This window comes from Rhinopithecus bieti, unplaced genomic scaffold (genome assembly GCF_001698545.2).
Source record: "Rhinopithecus bieti isolate Rb0 unplaced genomic scaffold, ASM169854v2 scaffold_22453, whole genome shotgun sequence".
Taxonomy (NCBI): domain Eukaryota; kingdom Metazoa; phylum Chordata; class Mammalia; order Primates; family Cercopithecidae; genus Rhinopithecus; species Rhinopithecus bieti.
In genome coordinates this window covers 795,284-808,299 of record NW_016810682.1, presented here as the reverse complement: position 1 = coordinate 808,299, position 13,016 = coordinate 795,284, and the positions used below count along the sequence as shown (strand labels likewise).

The 13,016-nt window shown below is 39.4% G+C and overlaps 1 protein-coding gene across 16 annotated transcripts in view; it reads right to left on the bottom strand.

Moving 5' to 3' along the window:
* RNF38 (ring finger protein 38) overlaps positions 1 to 13,016 on the bottom strand; it is a 155,108-nt gene that overhangs the window by 9,387 nt on the left and 132,705 nt on the right. For 15 of the 16 annotated variants that reach the window (XM_017892626.1, XM_017892639.1, XM_017892640.1 and 12 more), the window contains 5 exons: positions 12,842 to 13,012; positions 9,398 to 9,559; positions 8,970 to 9,076; positions 7,358 to 7,442; positions 348 to 469 (listed from right to left, as the gene is read on the bottom strand). In XM_017892626.1, coding sequence (XP_017748115.1) covers positions 348 to 469; positions 7,358 to 7,442; positions 8,970 to 9,076; positions 9,398 to 9,559; positions 12,842 to 13,012 — 647 coding nt within the window. The remainder of the gene's footprint in view (positions 1 to 347; positions 470 to 7,357; positions 7,443 to 8,969; positions 9,077 to 9,397; positions 9,560 to 12,841; positions 13,013 to 13,016) is intronic. The other variant, XM_017892625.1, reaches the window with a different exon arrangement.

Below are 13,016 nucleotides of genomic sequence, written 5' to 3'. Positions count from 1 at the left end.
AGAATGTCAATTAGAAACAAAATTGCTAAGTGACATTAAAATCCAAAACAGCCCTAACAGAACTTTCTAAGATGATAGAAATGTTCTAGATCCACAGCAGCCATTAGCTAGAATGACTAAGACATTTAATTTTTCATTTAATTAGCTCTATATTGACTTATTGGACAAGCATTGCCTTAGACTATGAAATAAAATAACTTATCTTTATAAAAATTATCTGACTCTTAAGCATTTTCTTTTAACTTTTTGTTTCCTCTTCCAACTTTTACCTTAATGACTCTTAAGCTTCTATTTCATAAAGGTAGAAAAGGAAATTTAGCAGAGTGATGTCAGAAAAATATACTTACAAAGTCTGTTCTGACTGGTGGTTGTTAGGATTGAACCGATAAGAAGGAAGTTGTTCAATATCTGCTTTAGTCAGTCCACGAGGCTTTGCCTCTCCCAGTCGCTCTGCCAGGTTTAACAGGGCCTGCAGCGGTAAAAGATGACATATTTTCATCTGTCTTTGTTTTGCATTCCAATTTTTTTTTTTTGAGACGGAGTCTCACTCTGTCGCCCAGGCTGGAGTGCAGTGGCCAGATTTCAGCTCACTGCAAGCTCTGCCTCCCGGGTTTATGCCATTCTCCTGCCTCAGCCTCCCGAGTAGCTGGGCACCTCGCCCGGCTAGTTTTTTGTATTTTTTTTAGTAGAGACGGGGTTTCACCATGCTAGCCAGGATGGTCTCGATCTCCTGACCTCGTGATCCGCCCGTCTCAGCCTCCCAAAGTGCTGGGATTACAGGCTTGAGCCACCGCGCCCGGCCTCCAATTTTTTTTTTAAGAGATGGAGTCCTGCTATGTTGCCCAGGCTGGAGTATATAGTATATACAGCAGCTGTTCACAGGCATGATCATTGTGCACTGTGGCCTCGAACTCCTGTGAACTCAAGCAATACTCTTGACGCAGCCTTCTGAGTATCTGGAACTACAATTGCGTACCACCACAGCCCTATTAAAATAATTTTTAAAATGTTTCTTATGAAAAAATCTAAACACTTACAAAAGTAGAAAAGCAATGTTAATGAACCTTGATCTATCCATTACGCAGGTCAGTAGTCCATAGCTAATCTTTTATCTATTACCATCTGTCCTAAAGCTCACATTATTTTAAAACAAAACTGAAAGATGGTATCGTTTCATTAGTATCAAGTGCATCTGTAAAACAAAGTAACTTTGACCCTGTGAGCTGGATAATTCTTTGTTGTGGGAGCTGGCCTGGGTACTATAGGATGTTTTGCAGCATTCCTGGCCTCCCTCTGCTCTCTTAGTGCCAGTTAACAACCCCCCAGCTGTAACAATCAAAAATGTCTCCACACATTCCCAAATATCTCCGGGGGACAAACTGTCCCCAGGTTGAGAGTCGCTGCTCTAAAAGATAGACTTTTAGAATATAACCACAATGACATCATCACACCTAACATACTAACACTAATTCTTTAACATCAAATGGACCAATTAACGTTCAAATGTCTTTGTTTCAATTCAAAGCTTTAAAAAGTAGTTTGTTCAAATAAGGATCCAAACAAATCCGTAACTTACCATGGCTTAATACGTCTCAAGTCTCTTTTTCACTCTTAAATTTGAAGAAACCAGGTTAATGAGCTGTAGAAATTCCCAGTTTGAAATGTGCTAAATGAACCTCCCATCCCTGACCCACTGGGTTTAACAAATTCCTTGTCCTATAAACAGGTAGATGTGAATACTTTTACCATAAGGCCCATCATGTCTAGTGGTTATGTTAGCAGCCAATGATGGAATACTGTCTAGATCCATTAATTCATTATGAATGGGCAAAATGGGGCCAGGCGCGGTGGCTCACGCCTGTAATCCCAGCACTTTGGGAGGCCGAGGCAGGCGGATCACAAGGCCAGGAGATCGAGATCATCCTGGCTAACACGGTGAAACCCCGTCTCTACTAAAAATACAAAAAATTAGCTGGACGTGGTGGTGCACGCCTGTAGTCCCAGCTACTTGGAGGCTTAGGCAGGAGAAAGGCGTGAACCCGGGAGGCTGAGCTTGCGGTGAGCCGAGATCGTGCCACTGCACTCCAGCCTGGGAGACAAAGCGAGACTCCGTCTCAAAACAAACAAAAAAGAATGGGCAAAATGGTAATATTCTAATTTTATCATTCTTCATTTATTAGAATGCCTAATATTAAATAATACTCAGAATTTAGGTAGAATAGGATGAGACCACCTAATTTTTTTTTTTTAAGTATCCACTATCAACTCATGGACTTTAGTATATTTGATGTGTTTCAATATTGTAATTATTATGCCTCTTTTTTTTTTTTTTGAGTCAAGAGTCTTGCTTTATCCTCAGGCTGGAGTGCAATAGCATGATCTCAGTTCACTGCAACCTCCGCCTCCTAGGTTCAGATTCTCTTGCCTCCTCCTCCTGAGTAGCCGCCGCCCAGCTAATTTTTTGTATTTTTTATTTTTTAGTAGAGAAAGGGTTTTGCCATGTTGGCCAGGCTTAAACTCCTGACCTCAAGTGATCTACCCGCCTTGGCCTCCCAAAGTGCTGGAACTACAGGAGTGAGCTACCGTGCCCAGTCAATTATTATGCTTATTGATTTTACATCAGTACCTCCTTTCCTTAATGACTCTAATAACTCATTTGGTTTATCCCACAATTAGTCTGCCTTTTGTGGACGGCTTTTCTCCATTTTTCAGGTTGCCCCAGGGTTAAAAGAATGGGTAACAAATAATGATAGATGAGAGAAACAGAATTAACTTCCCCAAATGTCAATAATTAATGTGGTAATAACTGTGTGTGTTTTATTATGATACCAGAACTCTGCTTCTGTGTCAACATTATTTAGAAAATTGCATCATCTAAATAATTTGTTCCCCTTTCACTAGCTCCCTAGCCCTTCTAAATGCTGGAATAGAAAGCATTTTAAAATTGAAAGCATTTTAAAATTGCCAGGCCGCACATGGTGGCTCAAGCCTGTAATCCCAGCACTTTGGGAGGCTGAGGCAGGCAGACCACTTGAGGTCAGGAGTTTGAGACCCACCTGGTCAACACGGTGAAACCCCGTCTCTACTAAAATTACAAAAAAATTAGCCGGGCATGGTGGCGTGCACCTGTAATCTCAGCTACATGGGAGGCTGAGGGAGGAGAATCACTTGAACCCAGGAGGCAGAGGTTGCAGTGAGCCGAGACTGCGCCATTGCACTCCAAGCCTGGGTGACAAAGAGAGACTCCATCTTAAAAAAAAAAAAAAAAAAGTAAACTGCCAAATCGATGATTACAATATGTAAAATTTAGATAAAACTTATATCATTGATAATGATCTTTTATATCTCATACATACCATGGCAAAGATCAACAAATATAATTTATGACAATAAAATATATTAAGTTCTTACAGTCTAAAGACTACACAGGCATATTTCATTTTACTGCACTTTGCTTTACTGCATGCCACAGATACTACCTTTTTAAAACAAAAAAATTAAAGGTGTGTGGCCACCCCATGTTGAGTAAATCTATTAATTCAACTTTTCCAACAGTCATGTCATTTCATATCTTGGTGCCACATTTTGGTAATTCTCACAGCATTTCAAACTTTTTCATTATTTTATATCTGCTATAATGTTCTCTGATCTTTGACGTTACTATTGTACTTGCTTTGTGGTACCACAAACTGGACTTGTATAAGACAGAACACTTAATTGACAAATGTTGGGTATTCTGACTACTCCACTGACCAACTGGCTATCCACCCATCTCTCTCCCTCTCCTGGGGTATTCCTAGTCTTTGAGACACAACAATATTGAAGTTATGCCAATTAATAACCCCACAATGGCCTCTAATTGTTCAAGTGAAAGAGTCACATGTCTCCCACTTTAAAAACTAGAAATGATTGGTTGGGCGTCCTGGCTCACTCCTGTAATCCCAGCACTTTGGGGAGGCCGAGCGGCTGGGTCACTAGGTCAGGAGATCGAGACCATCCTGGCTAATACGGTGAAACTCCGTCTCTACTGAAAATACAAAAAATTAGCCGGGCGTGGTGGCGGGCACCTGTAGTCCCACCTACTAGGGAGGCTGCGGCAGGAGAATGGCGTGAACCCGGGAGGCGGAGCTTGCAGTGAGCCGAGATGGTGCCACTGCACTCCAGCCTGGGCGACAGAGCAAGACTCCGTCTCAAAAAGCAAAACAAAAACTAGAAATGATTAAGCTTAGTAAGAAAGGCATGTCAAAGCCAAGACAGGCCAAAATGTAGGCCTCTTGTGCCAAACCAGTAACCAAGTTTAAACGCAAAGGCAAAGTTCGAATAGAAAAAGTGCCATTCTCACTGGGCACAGTGGCTCATGCCTGTAATCCCAACACTTGGACTAGCCTTGGGCAAAATGGCAAAACCTTTCTCTGCAAAAGAAAAGGAAAAAAAAAAAAAAAAAAAGCACAAAAATTAGCCAAGTCTGGTGGCATGCGTCTACTGTCCCAGCTACTTAGGAGGCTGAGGTGGGAGAATCGCTTGAGCCTGGGAGGTCAAGGCTGTAGTGAGCTGAGATGGTGGCACTGCACTCCAGCCCGGGTGACAGAGTAAGACCCTGTCTTCAAAAAAAAAAAAAGAAAAGAAAAAAGAGAAAAGCCACTCCAGTGAATGCACGAATAAAAAAGCAAAGCAGCCATACTGCTGATATGGAGAAAGTCTGAGTGACAGGGATAGAAAATCCAACCAGCCACAACATTCTCTTTAGCCAAAGCCTAATCCAGAACAAGGCCCTGTCTTTCTTTATTTCTATCAAGGTTGAGAGAGATGAGGAAGCTGCAGAAGAAAAGTTGGAAGCCAGCAGAGGCTGGTTCATCAAGTTTAAGGAAAGAAGCCATCTTTATAACAACAAAGTGCAAGGTGAAGCAGGAAATGCTGATACAGAAGCTGTAGTAAGTTATCCAGAAGCTCTATCTAAGATCACTGATGAAAGTGAATACACTAAACAATAGATTTTCAATGTAGATGGAACAGCCCTATATTGGAAGAGAATGCCATCTAAGATTTTCATAGCTAGAAAGAAAAGGCAATGCCTGGCTTCAAAAAACAGGCTGACTCTTTTGTTGGGGCTAATACAGCTGGTGACTGCAGGCAGAAGCCAATGCTCATTTGCCATTCTGTGGGCCCTTAAGAAATTATGCTAAATCTACTCTGCCCAATAATAAAGTCTGGATGACAGAATATCTGTTTACAGTATGATTTACGGAATATTTTAAGACCACTTTTGAGACCCGTTCAAGAAAAAAAGATTCCTTTCAAAATATTACCGCTCAAGTGCTCTGATTAAGATGTACAAAGAGTTATATAATTAAAATTAACTGTAACTAAGACTTCATGTTTTGTTTCTGAGTGTAAAATTTTATAATTAATAAAATAGGCTTTGTAATATTAAAAAAAAAAAAAGTACAAAGAGATGCATGTTGTTTTCCTGCCAACAAAACATTCACTCTGCAGCCCATGGAAAAAGGGTTCTTTTCTCTACATTCTTGCCAATACTTACTTTTTGATAACAGCCATCCTAACAGGTGTGAAGTGGTATTTTATTGTGGTTTTGATTTACATTTCCCTGATTGCAATTTTGAGCACCTTTTCATATACCTGGTTGGACATTTTGTGTCTTCTTTGAAAAATGTCTATTCAGGTCCTCCACCCATTTTTTTAAATTGGGTTATTCATTTTTTTTTTGCTACTGAGTTGTATAAGCTCCTTGTATAGTTTAAATATTAACCCCTTTATCAGATGTTTACTTTTCATATTTTCTCCTAACCTGTAGACTGCCTTTCATTTTGTTTCTTTCTTTCTTTTGCGGTACAGAAGCCTTTTAGTTCAATGTAGTCCTAGTTATTTATTTTAGCTTTTGTTGCCTATGCTTGTGGTGTGATGGCCAAAAAACCAATGCCATGGCTAATATCAAGGAGCTTTTCCCCTGTTTTCTGTAAGCACTTTTATCATTTCAGATATTAAGTTTAGGTCTTTAATCCATTTTGAGTTAACTTTCATGTATGGTGTAAAGGTCCAGTTTCATTCTTTTGCAGGTGGATATCCAGTTTTCCCAACACCATTTCTTTTTGTTTTTTGTTTTGTTTTTTCTTTTGCAGACACAGTCTTGCTGTTACTCAGCCTGGCGTGCAATGGTGTGATCTTGGCTCACTGTAGCCTCCGCTTCCCAAGTTCAAGTGATTCTCCTGTCTCAACCTCTCGAGTAGCGGGATTACAGGCGCCCACCACCACGCCCGGCTAATTTTTGTATTTTTACAGAAACAGGGTTTCACCATGTTGGCCAGGCTGGCCTCGAACTCCTGACCTCAGGTGATTTGCCTGCCTTTGACTCCCAAAATGCTGGCATTACAGGGTGAGCCACTGCGCTCAGCCTCCCAACACCATTTCTTAAAGAGGCTATCTTTCCCCATTGTGTCTTCTTGGTGGCCTTGTCAAAAATTGGCTGACTGTTGTACTCCTTTCTATTCACAGTTCCTAAAGTTCAGAACATGCATGGTTTTATAATTTATTGCCTGACCTATTACAACACCTAAATAGGTTTCCTTGTCACCATTTTCTAACTTCACAGTACTGGCAGGGTTTGGACTCTTAACAAGTACTGATGCCATAAAGCACCAAAAACATTTAGTGGCCCCTTCCTCCCTCATAATATTCAAAATTATGTCCACTCTGTAGCAAGCACTGAAGGACAACCAATTAAGCTTTCCAATCAAATGCCGATTTTCTCCCTTTAACCACAGACCATCTGTTGATTCTCTTTGTCCAGCACTTCTCTGCCTCAATCTTAAAGATGAAAAAGCTTCTACATTATTTAAGATCTAGCTCAAACATTTTGGCTTCCACAAAATCTTTTCAGCATATCTAATCAAAATTCACTGTTTTCTCATTTGCATTCTCATTGGAATTGTACGTAATTCTAATAGAGCACCTATCTACCTACCTGTTATCATAGCTGTGGTAGTACATATTCAAATATCCTTAAAGATGTTAAATCATTTTTATGACATGTTTATATCTTGAAATGCACAAAGTGTTTACCTAATAAATGTTTAGATCAAGCTTGTTGAACACATGGCCTGCATGCAGCCCAGGATGGCTTTGAATGTGGCCCAACACAAATTGATAAACTTTCACAAAATATTATGAGATTTATTTTTTACAATGTTTTAAAAGGTTACTGGCTACTATTAGTGTTAGTGTATCTTACATGTGGCCCAGGAAGTGAAAAGATTGGACGCCTGTGGTTTAAAGAGTTAAGTTGAATAATACTTTCATGCTCACAATACTCCCCAAATTAATTCACAATTCATCTACTAACCTCGTAATTTTCTACTTCTCCATCTTCTACATCTAATTCAAAGCTGAAAGTTGGGCCCACTGCAGGTGGCACTGGAAGCATTGATCTGCAGTGAAAACAATCACACTAGCATTGAATATATTAGTACATTAATTCAATGAACAGGACAGGGAGGACAAAGGCCAGTGCTATAAGGATGAAGAACGGTCAGTGTTAATCTGAAAAATTTAACAAAACATATGCAAGAACTGTAAAATAAAAACGGCAAACATATTGCTATGATAACTTAAAGGTGAATAAACAGACATACACCACATAAGACGACGACTCAGTATCATTAAGATGTCACTTTCTCCTTAAAATAATCTATAAATTCCATGCAATACCTACCAAGATTGCAGCAAGCACTTAAGTAAAAACTCACATGCTGATTTAAAAATTTATAAGGAAATGCAAAAGACCTTAAACTAAAACATTTTAAGAACAAAATCGGGAGACAAACTAGATCTGACATTACGATAGAAAGAGAGAAAATGGGGAGAGAGAGGAAGGAAGGAAGGAAGGAAAAACTACGACAACAGTGTGGTAACATAGGCACGTGGCCTTCTGGTATAAAAACCGTATTTCCTAGCTTTCCTAGAACGTAATTATAGACATATGACTAAGTTATGGCCAATGTGATACAGAGGCAGGGGTTATATGTGCAACTTCTGGAACATACCCTTGAGAGGAGCAGGTAGGCAGAGGAATCTACTTTTATTTTTGCTAGGTGGAATGTCATATGACTAGAGCCTGAGAGGCCATCTTAGATCTTGTACAGGAAGTCATTAACATTGTTCACAGTCACAGGGCTAACAAATCATCGTTGAGCTGCCTACTTCTAGACTTTATTACGTGAGAGAGAAATAAAGAATTACTCACAGGGCGCGGTGGCTCACACCTGTAATCCCAGCACTTTGGGAGGGCAAGACAGGCAGATTACCTGAGATCGTGACCAGCCTGGCCAACATGGTGAAACCCTGTCTCTACTAAAAGTACAAAAATTAGCTGGGCATGGTGGTGACCGCCTGTAATCCCAGCTACTTGGAAGGCTGAGACAGGAAAATCACTGGAACCTGGGGGCCAGAGGTTGCAATGAGCCAAAACTGCACCACTGCACTCCAGCCTAGGCAACAGATTGAGACTCTGTCTAAAGAAACAAACAAACAAAAAACCCCACCATGTGTACCACCCATGGGAATTTCTGTTACAGACCAACTTAATCCAAACAGTAGTTCTAAGACATAGAAATAATTTTTCTCCTTTCCCCCTAAGAAAATCAGCACTAAAACTGAATAATCAAGGCTGGTGGTAAGTGTTATCAGTTGTAAAAGAGGCAAAATCTTAACCTTTTCTGCTTCTTGATTTGTTAAACCTATTTTCTGGCTCACAGATTTCTTCCTTCCCCACTTCTCCTATGTTACCGTTCTTCTCTTTCTTTCAGCCTTAACTGGCTCCTCCCACCCCACCCTTTAACGTTAAGTAAAAACAAATAACTACCACACTGAAAGCTATAGACCACAGAGAAGACATTCATAAAGGAAAGAGAATCTTAAGAGTTTCAAAATTCAGAAATCATTAAGAAAGAACTTACAACACATATGGCAGTAAGCTTGGATGATAAGGGGGAGGTGGTATTGGCTGCTGGGATCGGTATCTACTACGTCCTGTGAGCCTCCGAGGCATAAATGGAGGATAAGGCTGCAGGGGGAAAAATGTTTAAAAGATTTAGGATCACTCTACATTTACAAATAATCTGTCAAAGTAATTAAAAAAAAAAAGACTTAAACAGTCAAGTTTTTTATTGTTCAAAGTTTTTAATATTCCTTAAATACTAACTTATTAATGGATGCAGCAACCATTTTAAACCATACACTCAGGTGTATTTCTAAATATAACTTTCCAACTGAATGCTGTCAAGAATACATATAATTCTAAATATGGTGAATTATACTAAAACATAACTCAGAACCAATCAGCTGCCAAAGCAAGTAATTAACATAGTACTGTATGAAAACTTACTACTCCAAAGGACACCTCCTGATGCAAAGGATCATGTGTTAAGAACTGCAAAGGAGCTGATGGAGGTAATGTTGGGGGGTGGGCTGATGGAGGGTAAGTAAAACCTCCTACTGGAAGATGTTCTCCTAAGAGTTCCACTTCATTTTCTATCCTTTGCAGAGGCTGAGGAGAGAAAAAAACAAACAAACAAAAAAAAAAACAAAAAAAAAACACAACTTCCTGTGTTTAGATTATGCTTTATAATAACCACAAATTTAAAATCTCAAAATGTCTCTAAGGACATGCATCTCTTGATGTTCACATTAATCTAAAATTCATACAAGTAAACATACAGACTACAGTAAAATCTTCCTAACTTTAATTTCAACAAGGTTTAAAACATGTTATTAAACATTTCCATTATCCTCTATTAATTTTACTATGTGAACCTTCTCTTAAAATGAGAAGGCAAAAAGTCATCAAGTAAGCCAATTATTGGAAAATTAAAATTATTTTTTCAGTCATAGCACCTTGACCTAAAGGATTTTCAGATACTTAACCTTTCACAGATGAAACAAAATAGGATGTGCATTTATAAATCAAACAGGGCTAAATGAGATATTGTACAGAGGCATTATGCTGTGCAGAAAGATTATGGGCTTCTGGACATCAGAATCTTGGTACTGTCACCAATCAGCCATGTAACTTTTAGAAAAATTACTTAATCTGAACCTCAGTACTGTCAACTATAAAACGGGCATGTTCACAGACTACTTCAAGTGTGTGGTGAACATTGAAGCAATGTAGTGCTATGCAAAGCACACAGAAGATATGTATTCTTTTTTCTGAAATAACAGTTGGGCTGGGGGTGGTGGCTCATGCCTGTAATCCCAGCACTTTGGGAGGCCGAGGCCAGTGGATCACCTGAAGTCAGGAGTTTGAGACCAGCCTGGTCAACACTGTAAAACCCTCTCTCTACTAAAACTACAAAAATTAGCTGGCTGTGGTGGTGGACACCTGTAATCCCAGCTACTGGGGAGACTGAGGCAGGAGAATCGCTTGAACCTGGTAGACAGAGGTTGCAGTGAGCTGAGATCACACCATTGCACTTCAGCCTGGGCAACGAGAGGGAGACTCCGTCTCAAACAAAAACAAAAAAGCCCCAACAAGAAAACAAAAAACAGTTCATTGAGATATAACTGACATATGATAAAAGGAATTCAACTGAATGGATTTTTGGTATATTCACAGTTATGTAACCATCACCACTATCTAATTCCAGAACATTTTCATCACCCCAAAAAGAAACTGTATACCCATTATCAGTCAATCCCCATTTCCCCAAGTCATCAGCTTTCCTTTAATTAATTAATTTATTTTTGAGACACAGTCTCGCTCTTCTTGCCCAGGCTGGAGTGCAGTGGCGCCATCTTGGCTCACTGCAACCTCTGCCTCCTGGGTTCAAGCAATTCTCCTGCCTCAGCCTCCTAAGTAGCTGGGACTAGGGGTGCCTGCCACCACACCTGGCTAATTTTTTGTATTTTTAGTAGAGACAGGGTTTCACTGTATTAGCCAGGATGGTCTCAATCTCCTGACTTTGTAATCCACCACGCACGGCCCAGCTTTCCATTTTTATGTATTTGCTTATTCTACACCATTTCATGTAAATGGAACCAGTTCATTTAAATAAGCAGGAAGCTGTGTCTACCTTCTCTGCTTAGCATAATGCTTTCAAGGCTCACCTGTTTCACGGATTTTATCAATGCTTCACTCCTTTTTATGGGTATTACATTGCATGGATATACCACTCTTTCCTCATCTGTTTATCAGTTGATGGACATTTGGGTTGTCCACTCTTTGACTATTAGGAATAGTGCTATACATTATGTATACACATAAATGTGTATACATTTTCGTGCTGATGTTTTCAATTGAATTCTCTTAGGCACATTTATTTTTAAATGCTAGACTGACTTCTTCCCTTAGTTACAGAATAGCGACATGTTATTCAAATGTAAGTAAATACTAAGCTTTAATTTGGAAGCCTATGCAGGCTTGAGAGAAATCACAATTGCTTACACTATGAAAAACTAAGTCTTGATATGGCTATGTGACTGGACCTTTAAAACAATTACAAATTTAGATACAAGTGATAGCTAAATTTTGCTTTAGCCTTGAATTCCCAGATACAGGAAGCTGAGAAGGAGATCATCCTGGCACAAATCCTATCTTAATTCCAAGAAAAGATTATCTTGCGGAAGCAATTCTACCTTTTCTGATGAGCCAAACTTGTGTCATAATTGCTTCTAGGGTTTTCAGGACAGCAGCCTCTTTGGTACCCAGCATGGTATAGAAATCCTTAGTAAACAATGGTAAGACTCTGCTATAATAAACTGTCAGGTTCTTTCCACAGAACTGAAATCTTCCACTTTAGTCATTTCTATAGGTTATCTCTCCTGTTTCTCCTTAATGTCTGATGGTTCTGATGCTGAACCCGGCCTATCAAAACAACTGGACCTTTTTTCCTGTGCCCTTCTTTATACTTATGTAGTACTTACATCTATCTCCCAGTGTCCCAAAACAATATGCCTCTCAACTATATCCCAGTCCCAAGACAGAATTAACTATGTTAACAGACTACCTCATCTGCTTTTCATCACAACATAGTGAAAAAACCAGGCCTTCAGAAAAAGTAACTGAAGTTCAGAAAGGTTAATTTCCTTGCCTAAATGAATACAAATATTATTCTAACAAGTATTAACAATTTTATAATATTTTCATTTTCCAATTTAGAACCACATAAAAGAAAAAAAAATACAACTAAAACTTTTCTTCAGATTTACTTCCTGAAGGACTGCAGATGCAATAGAACACAAATTTAGACAAGTGACACTGAAATAACTAGAAAAATTTAAGAAACCAGAAATTTAAGGTAAATGTTTATACTAATTTGTATATGTTTGGATTCCTTTAATTCTTTTAAGAACCAGAAGAATGCCTAAGTTATTATGTTTGTTTGTTTGTTTATTTTGGAGACAGAGTTTCACTCTGTCGCCCAGGCTGGAGTGCAGTGGCATGATCTTGGCTCACTGCAACCCTGCTTCCTGGGTTCAAGCGATTCTCATGCCTCATCCTCCTGAGTAGCTGGAATTACAGGCATGTGAGACAATGCCTGGCTAATTTTTGTATTTTTAGTAGAGACAGGGTTTCACCATGTTGGCCAGGCTGGTCTTGAACTACAGACCCTAGGTGATCTGCCTGCCTCAACCTCCCTGTTGGGATCACAGGCGTGAGTCTCTGCACCTGGCCAAGTTATTGTGTTTAAGTGTGCCATTTAAACATAGTAACGTAGGCATTCTTCTGGTTCTTAAATCCACTAAGGTTATATGCCTGGCCTAAACATTTTGAAAAAATTAAAAATTAGTTAAAAACTAAACATTCTGACATAATAGTAGAGATACCTACCGATCGTGATTGCTGTGTTTGGAAAGGGACAAACTGGCCTGGTGGTGGCAAATGAGGAGGATGATGGGGAGAAAGGTGAGGAGGATGTATAAGAAATGGATCACTAGAAATAAGGGGTGGGAATGCAGCATATGGTACTGGTAAGTGCTGAACTGAACATGCCTGAAGCATCTGT